This window comes from Procambarus clarkii, chromosome 88 (genome assembly GCF_040958095.1).
Source record: "Procambarus clarkii isolate CNS0578487 chromosome 88, FALCON_Pclarkii_2.0, whole genome shotgun sequence".
NCBI lineage: Eukaryota > Metazoa > Arthropoda > Malacostraca > Decapoda > Cambaridae > Procambarus > Procambarus clarkii.
In genome coordinates this window covers 17,997,559-18,015,246 of record NC_091237.1, presented here as the reverse complement: position 1 = coordinate 18,015,246, position 17,688 = coordinate 17,997,559, and the positions used below count along the sequence as shown (strand labels likewise).

Genomic DNA, 17,688 nt, shown 5'->3' with positions numbered 1-17,688 from the left:
ATAATGGCTCTAGATAATGATTGAATGGATCAAGCGTGAAGCGACTTCTGGTCGCTCGGAGGTCGAGGGGACTGGTTGACCAGACCACACACTAGGTGAAGGGACGACGACGTTTTGGTCCGTCCTCGACCATTCTCAAGTCGATTCTCTCACAATCGACTTGAGAATGGTCCAGGACGGACCGAAACGTCGTCGTCCCTTCACCTTCTAGTGCGTGGTCTGGTCAACATACTTCAGCCACGTTATTGTGACTCCTCGTCTGCATATGGGGGACTGGTGTTTAGTCGAACCCTGGTGGTATTTTGTCCTACCAGCGTCATACTTCAGTACCAGGCTAACCAGCATACATATATACATTTTCCTCCGTCCTCCATAGACAGGGGTCAGAGATGCGTGTTCCGCTACGTGTAGCGTAGTGGGGTTATTGAGCGCTCGGCTACAGGTGGTTGACGTGGTGTTACACTGTCATCCAGGCTACACCTACATTTCGACGTGGCGTATATGGAGGCCTGGTTAAGGACGGTCATACCACAATGCTACTCAACATCACCTGTTCAGTGTCTCCTCGTCTCGTGTCTCTGACAATTGTCACTACAAACGTCACTTGACGTCTTAACTTTTACATATAAACGTCACTTGACGTGTTAACTTTTACATACAAACGTCACTTGACGTCTTAACTTTTACATACAAACGTCACTTGACGTCTTAACTTTTACATACAAACGTCACTTGACGTCTTAACTTTTACATACAAACGTCACTTGACGTCTTAACTTTTACATACAAACGTCACTTGACGTGTTAACTTTTACATACAAACGTCACTTGACGTCTTAACTTTTACATACAAACGTCACTTGACGTGTTAACTTTTACATACAAACGTCACTTGACGTCTTAACTTTTACATACAAACGTCGCTTGACGTCTTAACTTTTACATACAAAAGTCACTTGACGTCTTAACTTTTACATACAAACGTCACTTGACGTCTTAACTTTTACATACAAACGTCACTTGACGTCTTAACTTTTACATACAAACGTCACTTGACGTCTTAACTTTTACATACAAACGTCACTTGACGTGTTAACTTTTACATACAAACGTCACTTGACGTGTTAACTTTTACATACAAACGTCACTTGACGCGTTAACTTTTACATACAAACGTCACTTGACGTCTTAACTTTTACATACAAACGTCACTTGACGTCTTAACTTTTACATATAAACATTACTTGACGTCATAAGGTTACAATAAGTCGTCAATTTGCCCGGCGAGTTGCCACATAATGTTTATTCTCATATTTCCCGCGCAGGGGAATATTAAGTCAGCTAAAGCCAGTCTTTTCAATTGTTGTGATATGAGAGGGGGACAATACGGGCCGAGTGGACGATAAAGACCGTATTTCACAGTAGAAGTGAGTTGTCAGGGGCGGCAGGAAGTGAACACTGACACTTTAATATCGCAGATAAGAGGAGTCACGTGTCGGTGACGTCACGGACGCCTCATCCCTCACTTTATTCTAGTCACTATCCTCCCTCCCCCTATCCTCTTCCATCCCTAGCCACACCCACCTTCCATCCCCCAACCATACCCCTCCTTACTCTAAGCCATCTCTCTTCTCTTTCTACAGCAAATTAATATTTCATAACATTTTATATATATATTCAAAATGAGTTGTAGCCTGTAACATGCTGAAGAACAATGTGAATAATATATGTGTGTATATAATGATATATGTGTGTGTATAATGACAATAACTGGCCTGGCATATCTGGTATAGTGGTTTCTCCCGGGTGAGGTCGCTAGTGTAGCCGGGCGGGGCGGCGGCGGCGGCCATCTTGCATGGCGTCACGGGTTGGTGACTGGTATGGATCGTGTCGTGACACGTGTCATTAACTTGGTAAATATCCTCCTCTGGCCTGGGAAAACGGCGCGTGTCCCGCTCCCTCACATATGAATGATTCCATAGTAGAGTTTTTTTTGTCATTATTTACGTGCATAAATGTTACTCTCCGATACATAAAAAAAATATTTAAGAGTTGTGTATGACTGCAGATGTTAAATTGTGGTTATATGAATACAGATGTTAAATTAATCTTAAAAATACATTTACCTTATTCAAATAAGTTCGTCATTTACGATATAAAACAAGTTACCTTGCAAAGATTCCGGGGCTTAGCGTCCCCGCGGCCCGGTCCTCGACCAGGCCTTCATGACTTCCACGTTTGGAGGTCATGGCTTACAATCTTTATAAAAAAAACACTGTCCAAGATTGTAGGCCCACCACTTAGGGCTAGCGAATGGTGGGGAGGGGGGGCGTGGAACCGTCACAAGTGGATGGGGGGTTTGGCCCCATTACCCCACTTTAAGGGGGGTCATCAGCTCCCATGGCATGGTTCATGAAGTTAGTAAAGATGAAATGGTAACCACTGCGTCCATAGTTTCACAGAATTTTGCATATTGGTATTCAGCACTCCAGGTGCAAACTCTGTGAGCAAGAACTGCGGCATGATCTCCCACACTACATTACTCAATGTCCAGTTATTAGTCCTTTCACACCTGCTGGTATGAGGTACCTGGAGCCCTTCACACCCGCTGGTATGAGGTACCTGGAGCCCTTCACACCTGCTGGTATGAGGTACCTGAGCCCTTCACACCTGCTGGTATGAGGTACCTGGAGCCCTTCACACCTGCTGGTATGAGGTACCTGGAGCCCTTCACACCTGCTGGTATGAGGTACCTGGAGCCCTTCACACCTGCTGGTATGAGGTACCTGAGCCCTTCACACCTGCTGGTATGAGGTACCTGGAGCCCTTCACACCTGCTGGTATGAGGTACCTGGAGCCCTTCACACCTGCTGGTATGAGGTACCTGGAGCTATGCAATCACTTTATTAACTCTCGTGATCTGGAGTGTGTTCTCATAATGCACCCAGAGTGTGTCAGTGCAGACTACTGATCACCGGCTTCCGTGTGATTAACGATCCTGTATGATGGAGACTTCTAGCATCACGTAGCTTGTTCTTGACACACACAATGTACATATAGTGAAGGTTGTGCGTACACCTACGACTCATCTCCCCCATATTCATCGCTGTTGGGTCATCTTCCGTCCTCATCCTCGCCCCCGCCCCCCCCTCATCACTAACAGCTGTTCTTGTGGCGTGTCACGTCATCTCATTATTCCCTCACACTTATTGTACACTCTCGTCTCTCTTCCACGGGAGACATCTCCCGTCACGCAGGGTGCAGTCGCGCCTCCACAGATCTCCAGTATCAGCTCTTGATACTGGTAATGGCTCAAAAGGGCCACCACTTACGGGCTATTCATGCCCGTGCCACCTCTTGGGTGACTTAATCTTTATCAATCAATCAATCATCAATCGTCTCTCTCCTCATTAGTCCTCACAGGGCTGGTCGTTTCGTCACTCCCACACACCAACGTCAACTACGCAGTGTGATGATGTGATTTAGTGACAGTTATGGCGTGTTAAAGTCGAGTAATGTCTAAATTACACGTATTAAGACTTATTAGAAGTGAAAGACTTTTAGCAAGAATTAAGGAAATGTTTTAAACAGCTTTAGTGCTTTAATATGGCAGTTCTCGTTAGTGTAAAATGTTATTATTTTAATTGGTATTTCACCCAGTGTGGTACCCAGTTGCTCTTGGCTCTCCCCCCCCCCTCCTTGTCTCCATCCCCTTCCCTTTGTCATCTTTTTCCCTATCCACCCTCTCTTCCCATCTCCAACTACTCACCTAACCCTCCCTCTCTCCAACCACCAACTGCCCTTCCTCTATTCAAACAAAGGTGGGGGGGGGGGGGGGGTTGTCTCCTATAAGTGAGGAAATGTTTGGACTTGGCCAGACACCTTTCGCCAATTAGGTTGGGGGGGGGGGGGGGTCAATATTTGGCCCCAACCCAATCTTAAATGGGACCAACCCCAACCAGCCAATGTCTGTTCTATACCTCAGAACATTCACCCGACAAAGGTGGGTGAGGCTAGCCCAAAACATCTGGCCTCCAACCTTGGACAGACATTCTCTATTATAGATGTAGACTAGAAGGGTGCCCAGGTCTCTCTCTCCCTCTCCCATCTCTCCTCATCTTACATGTACACTTTATATACTCTCATCACAGTAACCATCTTCCCTACTCACTTTTTTCATCACTAACCGAAATGAATTCAGCTTGTCATTTTTCAGTCAATCCTGAAAAAAGTGATCGAGTTTTTTTTTATTACACATTATAGCGAGAGTAACATCAAAACTATGGAAAATGCATCAATGATTTCATTTCAGAGCACGTGAAAATCCCATGGGGAAGAGGAGGGATGTAGGGTTAGAGTGTGTGTGTGTGTGTGTGTGTGTGTACTCGCCTATTTGTGCTTGTAGGGGTTGAGTTCTGGCTCTTTGGTCCCGCCTCTCAACTGTCAATCAACTGGTGTACAGGTTCCTGGGCCTACTGGGCTTTTATCATATCTACACTTGAAACTGCGTATGGAGTCAGCCTCCACTACATCACTGCCTAATGCATTCCATTTGTCAACCACTCTGACATTAAAAAAATTCTTTCTAATATCTCTTGATATTATGGTGGTGAGACCGTAGTTGGTGTGTACTCACCTATTCACCTATTTGTGTTTGCGGGGGTTGAGTTCTGGCTCTTTGGTCCCGCCTCTCAACTGTCAATCAACTGGTGTACAGGTTCCTGAGCCTATTGGGCTCTATCATATCTACACTTGAAACTGTGTATGGAGTCAGCCTCTACCACATCACTGCCTAATGCATTCTATTTGTATGTGTGCGTGCGCGTGCACGGAAAGGGGATGGGGGTCTAGAGCCGACTTTGACTGGCCTCTCGTCCTTTACCTCGGACCATTTCCCCTCTGCAAAGTTGGGTTAGGTTAGTGTCAAACAGCTGACTTTCAACATAGGACACTTTCTTTTACTGTACAAAATTTTTGAAAACTCATTGATGGGAAAACAATGAATTTAAACAATCATCCTTTCTCTGATACAGTTGAGGTTGCTTTAATGTTAATACCTCATTAACTGCACCACAGGACAATGGATTTTTTTTTTTTTATAATGTCAACAAAGTATAAATTTCTACAAAGCTATACATCATAAAGTATAACTTTGATTTACATATCACACCCTGGGCCATTTTTTGGACTATAAATAAAAAACAATGCATTCATTAAAGATTTAATGTGTTCATAATAACATTTGAACTCTTGTGTCCATCTAATGTGACACAAACTCATTTACAGTTCTGAACAACCGTGAGATGTCACCTAGTGGTTAGAGAACAGATTTTATAGTCATGTGATTTAATTTTTTTTTTAAACAATCTCAAGCTTATGGAACTGGAAAATATTAGTTGGATCACAAACAATGCTTTGAGATTCCATTAGAATATTTAAAACGGCAAAATAGTTATGCTTCCAACGCACGAAGTCTCCTCACAGTTCGAAGGCAGAAGTTACAAGAATAGAATTTCGAATTTCTCCAATGATTGGAAACGACAATACGTAAGGTATATAGAAAGACGAGTATTTCTTCAGCACTGTGATCTTTTACATCACGGTACAGTTAAAAGTATTGAAAAAGCATGCTTGAACTCGGGAGACAATTGTAATTGAAAATAGATATATGTGCTCTGTGTAGTACAATTGTAAGACTCCAGTGATGTTACAACTTATAGTGCACAGTACAAAGCAGCAGTGAGAAGAAGCCTAGACAACATATCTGAATTACATGCTATCTGGATACAAGTCCAACACAACTCTGTGACAGTGTAGCTTTAAATATGAGCCTACATCTAAGGAAATGAGATGAAAAAGAGTGCTGCAACCAGTAAACTCTGTACCAAACATAAAAAATTAATAACTTTCAAGCTTATACATGTTAATTTCAAACATTTACAACCTATAAATGCAAAGTCATACAATTACAGTAGCATTGAACATCATAGTAGAAATTATATTCTGTGAACAGTGGAAGGAGAAAGATGCCAATATTTTGATCTATAAATATGGAAAGAAAGATTTCAAATTGTATCATGGAGGTGCACATAGATTAGGTGATGCATATAGAGGGGTTTCCATACAAAGGACGTGCTCACAGAGGATGTGGTGGACATGAAGTATGAAAGGTCAGTAGCATCAATACATACCTTGTGCAGGCGATGAGTCACAATAACATGGCAGAAGTATGTTGACCAGACCACACACTAGAAGTTGAAGGGACGACGACGTTTCGGTCCGTCCTGGACCATTCTCAAGTCGATTGTGGAATGGTGAATGGTCCAGGACGGACCGAAACGTCGTCGTCCCTTCAACTTCTAGTGTGTGGTCTGGTCAACAATACATACCTTGTGGGGGATAAACATAGGCATGCCTGTAGTGTTTGCACAATCAGTGAACAGGGGATGAATACCTTCAGGTTTCATTGTGAAGACAAGAATGTATGAAGATTACCATCCGAGGGAGTTCAGAACATCTAATAATCAGATACGAGTATTATCAAAAAATGGAATAATATAGAGAACAAATTACTATAGCAAAACAACCAGTAAGACATGGTGATTCTGGGCATGTGCAGAATGAAGTTAGTGATCAGTGCAAACAGTCGATGCCATAAGAGAATTTACCAATAGCTACAGGAAATGGCAGAAAATAACATGAGAAAAGGTAGTGATTCAAAGGTTATTGAAGGCCATCACAATAGAGGGATACAATCATGGTACTATATCAACTGAAAATGCATTCACTCAAGCTTACAAATTTTAGAGAAAACTATTGAGGAATGAACACTTGCTCACTCATCTCTTAGGTACAGCACACAAATCCTGATTAAATTGGGTTAGATAATTAGAAAGCTAATCTTCAACTACACACAGAGAAAAGCAGTATATAATTTACATATGTTTGGAGAACATGTATAAAACATATAAAACACTAAAAAATCTAAGAAAACTCTCATTGGTCTCAGGAGGGTGTTTGGATATTGAGTTAAGAGGCAGGCGGCTATAAGTTACACCAATAATACTCGCACATTCCTATACCACAGCAATTGGCATGTGTCCAGTCAGCCTACAACATAAACAACAATACAGCTACAGACACAGAGAACATATCTTCATCATGACTAGCACGCGCCCGCAGCACACTTCAGTAACTGGTGCGTTCAAACTTTCCTGGCATTATATTTATACAAGTGTAATATTTATACAGCATTCAGTAAAAATTCTTTGATATAAAACAATATATGTCAGGCATATATTACTTCTAAAACTCCTTAACCGATAACATAACTATAAAATAGTTCCGGGTAAGTCATAAGTAGTAGTCTATTTCTGTAATGGAATTGCACAGTACCATCAAGAAGTACAGTACCAGTTAGCAGTAGAAAGTCTCCACATAGGAAAAATAGTTAAAAAAAACTCTGCAAAGGTCATTTGATGTACAAAACTTATATAAAACATGGCAAACCTTTCACGATACAATACACAAAAAAAAGGTAACAAAATCATGCATCTCAAAATTCATTCAGTCCATCTGCACCAGCTGTATGAGCATTTTCTACAACAAAATCCTGATGACAGCCTAGATACAATCCCCCCCCCACCCCTTCCCCTACAACCACCACACTAAGCACATTGATGACAGCTGAGATACAATCTCCCTACATCCACCTCACTGAGCACATTGATGACAGCTGTGATACAACCCCCCACCCCCCTACAACCACTACTATGAGCACACTGATGACAGCTGTGATACAACCTTCCCCCCCCCCCTACAACCACCTCACTGAGCACATTGATGACAGCTGTGATACAATACTCCCTACAGCCACCACTATGAGCACACTGATGACAGCTGTGATACAACCCCCCCCCCACCCCCCTACAACCACCTCACTGAGCACACTGATGACAGCTGTGATACAACCTTCCCCCCCCCCCTACAACCACCTCACTGAGCACATTGATGACAGCTGTGATACAATACTCCCTACAGCCACCACTATGAGCACACTGATGACAGCTGTGATACAATACTTCCTACAGCCACCACTATGAGCACACTGATGACAACTGTGATACAATACCCCCTCACTTGTCATTAGTAGTAATATGACTGACTAGCATGGAATGAGTCCCACAAAAAAAATCAAGATTTGATGCATCATTAAAGTTGAAAGGTGTGGACATATAATACCTTTGCTTTCCTATACTTTTTCACAGCTCTAAGCATTATAGGTAGTTTCCAGTGAGATGGATGAAAGTGCGGCAACAACCGAACCAATTTAAACAATTAGGTGAATAATGCCGTGGAAAAATCTTGAATTATTATGATAAAAAGTGCCAATAAAAACGAGTTAAATTGAAGATTAACATTTTCTATATTTTATATATATATATATATATATATATATATATATATATATATATATATATATATATATATATATATATATATATATATATATATATATATATAGATATATATATATATATATAGATAGATATATATATATATATATAGATAGATATATATATATATATATATAATGAGGTGATTAAAAATATATATATTCCTAAGGCATTAATTTTTTTTTTTTATTATGAGTTTTCAAAAGGAGAAATACATCGATTGTAACTTTAATTTTAGTCAAAATTTTGAAATGTAGCTTTTGACAGCATCACGAAACACCTTACATTATCAACTGTGCAAACAAGCCAGAAGTACAACTATACAAGTACTGTAGTGCTCAATTAAGCACCGTTCAAAAAGGCGTGATGCAACATAGCTTCTTTGATCAGCTCCCCCCCGCCCCCCACTCCCCCTTCCCACTTAACCACTCTCTGGAAAGTGGTTGCTCATTATCTCTTTATTCTATTATCACTTAAATGACATTTGGAGAATACCTATTTTTTTGTTTTTGTTTACATTATATATGCTATGATCACAATGAGAAGATAAATGGATTATTTAACTAATACACTCTTCATGCTACGCTTGATACTAAAGAATATTAACTATATATGTGGTCTGTGGTTTGGGGGCACTTATTCTGCAAGTGTCATTTGACTCAGAACCACTTGTCAATACAAGTTTATAAAACTATGATGAGACATTCACACACATATATACAGTATATTGGCACTTGCCGGGCTGATGCAGTGCTCAGTACTATGTCCAGAACTTGGAACCTGAGAAAATAACGAAGAGGAATGAATGTCATGTAGTGTCAAAGAGGAAACAAATGAGGCAATAGGTGTCCTTGGAACAAATTCTTGAACACATTACTTAAAATCTGCCGGTAACAGATGTAGCCGACTAACTGGTTACAGTCAGTCGTATGCTATTTACCCATCTAATATCACTGATGACATGAAGAACAATATCCAACCCTCACATCTGTGAACGAAGAAACAACACAACTTCAGTTCGTCCTGGACTATTATTAACGACTTAAGTCGTGTAATAGTCCACGACAGATGTATTTTTCCTTTTCATTTTCAGATGTGTTGGTTGGGTATCAACTCTTCAGTCACATTATTGTGACTCATTGTCTACATAAAGAACAATGCATCACATGATGAATTCATCCTCCAGACATACCCAGTATTTTAACACATTGATAAATACATATATACAGTACGGTATATGACAAAAAAATATATATATTTACAGAAAAAGTAACAATTGTCATCACATAAGAAGCGACATAGTCAAATGTGTACAGAAAACAGAAGAATCTTAATGAATGACACTGCATAAAGCAAAATGTGGAATGAAACTACAGTATTAAGGAATATTCACAGCAGGAAAGCCAGTAGTCATGCCAAATAATATCCATGATGATGATAATTCATGCCCTCATCACATTTCTCCAGTTATAATGATGATATCAATATTTGACACACTGTGAAAGACAGCTCGTGCAGGCTTGGGGGAGGCCACTTCCGACCCTTGCGGCCTGATGTACCACCTCACTCCTCACCCTTTTATCTTAAATGGAAACAATGAATTTTGCTCTTTTTAAGGCTATGTGAAAAACAAACAATTTTGTTCCATTTAAAAAAAATTATTATTTCTGAGATTCAACATCCCAAATATTTTAGTTTCATTTTATAGTTCACAGACACATGACTAATTTTCTAGGTTATGTTCACATTATTAATCTCACTTTAAACATGGAAATCACTCCTATCTTATAATGTGATAGGGTAAAGAACAATGAAAAAATGCACCATTTTGACATCGAAATGCACTATTTTCAAAATACTCTTTTTAAATAAATATGGGCGTGTGTTTTCCTTTGAGAAACTTTAGTTAGCTACCTTTCAAAACACTTGAAATGTTACCCAAACATATCTTGAGACTGGCCCAATAGGGAAGTCCCTGCATTGTCTACATATACTGATCAATTTCACACAGCAATGTTCATTTTCAGAGTCGGTAGACTACAGTGGATTTTGAAATCTTCATTACAGTACATTCAATTAGTATAATCTATCCCAGTTTCTATTTTGCTTAAGGTTATCGATAAAATTAATCCTAGGATCTTTAATTTAGAAAAATAAAGAACAAACTCGAGAAAAATTCAAACTTCTATAGTCCTCAAGTATCCAAACATTCTTTGATTAGATACCCAACAGTTGAACTGCACTCGAAGTATCTGCAGCATACATACCCACACAATCACTGTGTTAAGAAATAAACTTTAAATTTTCTATTATAGGAATGTCTGTACACTATATCAATATACCTTACAAGGTTAAGCCTTTAATCCGAGATCAACTCAGTGGCTCAAAAAAAAGGAAGGAGAGAGGAGAGGAGAAAGAGAAAAAGAGAGAGAGAGAAAGAGAGAAAGAGAAAAAGAGAGAAAGAGAAAAAGAGAGAAAAAGAGAGAAAGAGAGAGAGAGAAAGAAAGAGAGAGAGAGAGAGTCTTGTATGTGAACACTTTCACTCTTAAAGATTTACAAGTGCTACTTGAAAACTACAAGACAACCATTTCAGACATCACAATTCCTTGCACGTATTTGACCATTCTTTGAAAAAATTAAACAGGAGCACACTACGACCCATTCATCTGAGTCTGACCTGATGGTACCGAACTGGCGGAATCTCTTCTAGAGCCACACTCTTTCTCCGACCCATTCCCAGAGTCAGAGAGAAGATTCTCGGCTGAACTGCTCGATACACCTCCAATGGACAGCTGCTGGGGCACAGTCGAATGTGATCTGTCCAGGACAGTGATGAATCTAAATATTTACAAGATAATGAAAAAAATAAAATAAAATTGCAATGCTGATTTGATGGCCATTAGAAAACTTCAGTATAGCATTTGAAAAGTATACAGGTGCAGAAAGTGTGTGTGTAAACCAATGCCAAATAAAATTTTATATATACAGGATCGGTATAATTACCTGGTGTGAGAAGAGCCATTTGAAAGTGACCGGGAGCTTCGCAAGTGCTCCGACTTTGACCTCGTGTGTCCATGAGCTAACTTTTGTTCGTCGGATTGATTTGTATATGGCTGCTCTCGGAGTGCCAGTTGGTACGCGACTTCAAAGGCTTCCCCTAAAGTAAGGATAATTTCTGTTGCAAGTTCCTAAAATAAGAAGTAATGGGGAAACTTACTACAATGCCATAATGCTTGAATGAAGGTCAAGTTAAGACCCTATAAATGTATTAGGAAAACAAATTTTTTGATTAACTGACAACCTTTATGGATGTAGATGACATAAAAAACGTTTTTTTAGTATATTTACACATTTTCGGTCTTTCCTTCATCTTCATAAAAAATAATATAATTGCAAAGTGGCCTTAAAATTTATGCATGCTGTATTCCTAGTTAATTACAACAAATTCTGGAAGCCTCACTGATAGTTAATTACTGTATAACAAATTCTGTTTACCAAATTTATAATCATACATTATAAGATTATACAGTAATTACATTATATAATTATATACAGTAATTACATTATATAATTATATATAGAGCAATTACAATTAATTATATATGCAGTAATTACAATTATATATATATATGCAATAATTGCAATTATATACAGTAATTACAATAATTATATAACTGTAATCATGCAATGTGCATGATTATAATGGTGAGGTGCGATAAGAAGCACACCGACTGCAAACAATTTGCACGACCAAGAACCAGATAAATCAATGCCAAAGTACAATAATGGGATAGAAGACCATAGATTAAGATTAAATTTATATGAAAAAAATAACTTTCCAGCCCTCAAATTCAATTTGGGATTCGGATGGATTTGAGGGCATTTGTATCTACTGGTGTTAATTACATTCATTATTTTGCATTTGGCCTATTTATGTGGCCAAATGCACATTAATAGGCCATGAATAGGCCATAGGGTCACGATCATTCTGATATGTATTACTGTAGCATCATACTTCTATTATAAGTGGATTTTCACACAGCCACCGAACAACACAAGCACAGCAGATTTTTTTCGTGTCTAATGACGACGAGGATCATTGCAAATGCAGAGTTGCCCATGTAAAAGTGCATTAACTATTTAAAGAACAAATTTAAGTTAAAACAAAGCTCCATATATACAATTGTTGAATATTTGGAGATTAAGGTTAGCCATTCCACAAGATGGTTGTGGAATGGAGAAAAAGAGGCAGCATAACACTGACTTGCCACAACACACACACACACACGTACGTGTACGTGTACGTGTGTGTGTGTGTGTGTGTGTGTGTGTGTGTGTGTGTGTGTGTGTGTGTGTGTGTGTGTGTGTGTGTGCGTGCGTGCGTGCGTGCGTGCGTGTGTGTGTGTGCGTGCGTGCGTGCGTGCGTGCGTGCGTGTGTATGTGTATGTGTATGTGTATGTGTATGTGTATGTGTATGTGTGTATGTGTGTGTGTGTGTGTGTGTGTGTGTGTGTGTGTGTGTGTGTGTGTGTGTGTGTGTGTGTGTACTCACCTAGTTGTGTTTGCGGGGGTTGAGCTCTGGCTCTTTGGTCCCGCCTCTCAACCGTCAATCAACAGGTGTACAGATTCCTGAGCCTATTGGGCTCTACCATATCTACACTTGAAACTGTGTATGGAGTCAGCCTCCACCACATCACTTACTAATGCATTCCATTTGTCAACCACTCTGACACGAAAAAAGTTCTTTCTAATATCTCTGTGGCTCATTTGGGCACTCAGTTTCCACCTGTGTCCCCTTGTGTGTGTGCCCCTTGTGTTCAATAGCCTGTCTTTATCTACCCTATCAATCTACATTTATTTTTATCTACATTTTTATTATTTATCTACACATATATCTATCTATATATCTATATCTACCTATCTATATATCTAAATCTGTCACACACACACACACACAGATGACCAAAGAGCCAGAGCTCAACCCCCAAAGCACAAATAGGTGTACTGGTCAAGAGTATACGAACCAAGAAGCAGTAACTTCTCTATGAACACAGTCAACCAAATTAATGCTAATCTCTAAACAATGTCAGGGACTTCACTACACTTGATGATAATTCACAAGGAAAGTTGCAGCTTTAATGACCTTAGCAGTCAGATCCTTACCCTTAACTGTATGTTATATACTCTCTTTAGACCATTTGCAATACAGATACTCACCCTAGACTGTTTACAATACAGATACTCTCCTTAAGAATGCATGCTACATATACAGATACTCACCCTAGACTGTTTACAACACAGATACTCTCCTTAAGAATGCATGCTACATATACAGATACTCACCCTAGACTGTACTCTGAAAACGTGGCAATAATGCCCTTTAGTTTCCAGATCTTTCGTGATGTAGGCAAAGTGAGAGAGGTCGTCAGCGTCCTGGCAGGCACAGTGGATGTTACGAATCTCATGTTCACACACTAATGCCTGACAACAGAGGTTATAACACATTCAGTGCAATAATACAATCAAAGAAAAAATACAGTCAATGAGAAAATACATTCAATAGAAAACATTCAATAAAGAAATACATTCAATGAAAAGATACATTTATGTTAAAATTTGATTTCAATGCATAATAAATATGGGAGATTTTCCCTAGAAATACTCACTCAGGAGCAGTTATAACTTAATATTTTCTTACAAGATCATTTTTGGAATTGTGTAAACAATTTAGGTGGAATCAGGATGCCTACTTATCAAACAATTTAGGCGGCATCATTGAGAATGTCTCATTGTATATATTCAAAACAGACAGACGATGACTTCCAGGTGGAAATGATGAGGGTATAGGACTAACCTGCGTTATGGCATCAATGAATCTCACTCCCCGATATGACACCGAGAGGACTATCTTAGGAACTTTTACTCCTTCGGAGGTGGACTTCTTTAACTTCTGGATGGACTTCATTGTTGATTCTGTTCCCTTTAGTTCTTTGACGTGAGTTGACCCGAGGTACTGCAAGAGAGAAGCTCTTACTGAAAATGACCTCATCAGTAGTCACATAACCGAATATAAACATAAAAACTTTTTTTTATGATATAAAAACGTTCCTTTGCTTTCGTTTAATTAAAAACACATTTATATACGTACACTTGAAAAGATGTATTATTGAATTTATTGCAGTAAAGACTGACTTGGTCAAAAATACAGGGGTTAACAATAAATAAAATACATATGTATGCCACAGAACCAACGGTGTCTATATTATTCAGTGACTTTACAAGTGCCTCAGACAGCAACCGTAATACTACGAGAAAAAATCCTTAACAGTGCAAGCCATTTTCTTGTCAGATGCTCACCCTGTGCAATATGCAAGAAAATACTTACAAAAGTCACATATCTTCATACACCAGGCCGTATATCATGTCACATCACAAGCTCAATGCATTAGGAGTATACCCTAGCACTAAGTGCTGAAAAATATGTGCATGCAAGGTGTACTGAGCAAGCAAACATGATGTAAGAGGGGCTGGTCAAAGAGTGGCTCACCTGTGCAACATACTGGACGCTAGCAGACACTAGTGCATTAGGGTGATGTCTCCAGGTGGTGAGGTGTGTGTTGGGGACGCCCACTACAAGCTGTGAAGGGTCGCGAATACACAAGTGACCCAGACGGTCTGCGCCGCCCTGCATGTCCAGGCTGGGCTGTGTTCTAGGGGTCCTATGGAGGGTGGAGGAACAGGCAAAATATTCCAATACATCTACATTGTTAACTATGTTTTATTTGTTATGGTCTTTACTACAACTAATGTATTCTCTATGCTCAATAGTCGAGGTTTTTGCTGTAACTGTATCCTATTCCTGAAATGTGGCTCCTTATTATGGTTATATCTTTAATTAAATAATAAAGTAACTTTATTACACTCTAAATTGTCATCCACACTTCCATGGAAATAAACATTCCATTCATTCTAGGAGACTCAAACCATGGACTCCACATGTGTGAGACCGAAGCTCTATCGACCAAGCTATTGAATAGCCTTAATAAGGAAAGTTTCCAGAAGCAGCAGCATCCTGCTGCCAAACTGGAATTTTTTACTTTATTACACTATCTTACCCTGTATGATCCATGTCTATTAAAGCTATACCCTACCCTGTATACCCTGTATGAACTATGAAGGGTAGCCATGTGGTACCGCAAGGGTAGCCATGTGGTACCGCAAGGGTAACTAAGTGGTACCAGAAGAGTAGCCATGTGGGACTCACTTGGAAGGTGGCTGTGGAGCGCTTCGCTTCTTGGTACCGGAGCGACGGATAGTGTTGGTGGCGGTCTCTGGCGGCCGCCTTTCACGACTCGTTGATGATGGCAGGTCGTTGAACAGCTGCTCTTTCAGCTGCGAGATGTCCGAGTTCTGGACAACGACAAAATGAGCTGAATGAGCTTACGAAGTTCTAACACCATCAATGAACTCAATGTGATGATTTATTCAGCATTAGAAGTGTGGCCATTTATGGCCTATGCTCAGATAACACCAAATATGGATCAAATTGATGACATGTTATACAAGAATTGATGTGACAACCTACCAGTTTGGTGAGCTCGAGACTGAGGTCGTGAGGGTTGAGGGCTGGAGGAAGCTCCGGCTCCAGAGGACGGTCTCCAAGCGATGCCAAGATTCTCTTGCGGTGGCCAGGACGCGTGATCTCCAACACAGTTGTGAGTTCGATCTCCCACACCTTCCTCACCCGCTCCATGTCCCCGAAGCCGTTTTTGTGGAAGTTCTGGGCGTACTGAGGTAATCGTATGGAGTCCAGCCAGGCCTCGACGGTGTCTGGGAGGGTGTAGGAGGAGCGGAGGGCGTGAAGGGGTGTAGGAAGGCGTTTCACTGCCTCCTGAAGGGTGTGTAGGTGTGCCGCGTGAGTGATCCCTAACTCACGAAGGTCCAAGTTCTCCAGGATTCCGCCATTCTGTGACGACACCAAAGCAGTGTCATAAGTCTAATGATTAGAACACAAGTGTTCAGTATATGATATTTTGTGATGTGCTCCCTCACTGGACTATATTTATATTTGCATTTAAATATTTGTAATACAATGCAATGGGTTAAGGATACGCATGTGTTAAATTTGAGTGCTGCTGTCTGCGTACGCACGCACACGCAGACATGCACAGGTAAGCTGGGGTGTAGAGTACAGTGAGCACTGTATTTGCACGCATTATGGTGCGAGCGCACAACACTAACAGTGCTCACCCCAGGATAGTGAGGCCTCGAAGATAACCAGAGACTGAACATTCCTACACCCCATGTATTCCCCATGTACACGAAAGCGTTGAGAACCAGAGAGGGGTCAGGAGAGAGCTGCAAGGGGAAGGGGGTGGGGGGGTGTAACCATACTCTAGTACAATAGGAGCATTTACCATGAAATCGGTGTCATCATAGCCGTGGGCGACGAAGAGGTCCTCGTACTGCGGGAGGCCGAGGGCACGCAGCCACCCGCCCGTGGTCTTGTCGCCCGGCTCCACCACGCCCATCTCCAGGCACCCCACGCCCTCACTGCTCGACAACAGGCCCAGGCCCTGTTGGGATGGTGACAGCGACAACCCTAACACACACACACACAAGAACAAAAATAAAATATTAGTCTCACATATGCACAAAACAACATGTTTCAAAAACTTCATTTTTATAATATACTTATAACCAAAATACAATTAATCATAAATTATTGGTTTAATATTCATTGTGTATTTTTTTTAAATCGCTAACGTATCATTAGAAGCCATCTACTATTACAGCCACTGTACCTGTTCTAGCTGCCATCTATGGCTCTCGTACACTGACGTCATGTTTTGTTTACATTCAGCCACGTGTTTACATTTGACCACGTGGTGCCGTGTTTACATTTGACCACGTGCTGCCGTGTTTACATTTGACCACGTGCTGCCGTGTTTACATTTGACCACGTGCTGCCGTGTTTACATTTGACCACGTGCTGCCGTGTTTACATTTGACCACGTGGTGCCTTGTTTACATTTGACCACGTGGTGTCTATTTTACATGCGGCTGTGGGCGTGACCCGAGGCCGTGTTTAAGTAAGACATCTACACCAGGAGCTCAGAGCTGCAGGTTATATTATACCAGGCTGGTCGTTGTTTGACACGATATACCAGGGTGGTCGTTGTCTGACACGAGTCGTCCAGCAGAGTGTGACTGTTGGCACCCTCGGCTACAA

The 17,688-nt window shown here is 40.6% G+C and overlaps 1 protein-coding gene and 1 long non-coding RNA gene across 15 annotated transcripts in view; one reads left to right on the top strand and one right to left on the bottom strand.

Annotated features, from left to right (window-relative positions):
- Positions 1-17,688, top strand: part of LOC138359021 (uncharacterized) — a 246,153-nt gene that overhangs the window by 46,657 nt on the left and 181,808 nt on the right. The gene's annotated exons all lie outside the window — the stretch shown is intronic.
- The window catches only part of LOC123745813 (ankyrin repeat and SAM domain-containing protein 1A), a 166,253-nt gene continuing 157,193 nt past the window's right edge, over positions 8,629-17,688 (bottom strand). For 10 of the 14 annotated variants that reach the window (XM_069317617.1, XM_069317615.1, XM_069317616.1 and 7 more), the window contains 8 exons: positions 16,874-17,058; positions 16,042-16,422; positions 15,721-15,866; positions 15,004-15,175; positions 14,311-14,469; positions 13,800-13,937; positions 11,460-11,644; positions 8,629-11,294 (listed from right to left, as the gene is read on the bottom strand). In XM_069317617.1, the coding sequence (XP_069173718.1) occupies positions 11,108-11,294; positions 11,460-11,644; positions 13,800-13,937; positions 14,311-14,469; positions 15,004-15,175; positions 15,721-15,866; positions 16,042-16,422; positions 16,874-17,058 (1,553 nt within the window). In that variant the 3' untranslated portion in view covers positions 8,629-11,107. The remainder of the gene's footprint in view (positions 11,295-11,459; positions 11,645-13,799; positions 13,938-14,310; positions 14,470-15,003; positions 15,176-15,720; positions 15,867-16,041; positions 16,423-16,873; positions 17,059-17,688) is intronic. The other 4 variants (XM_069317618.1, XM_069317621.1, XM_069317627.1 and 1 more) reach the window with 1 other exon arrangement.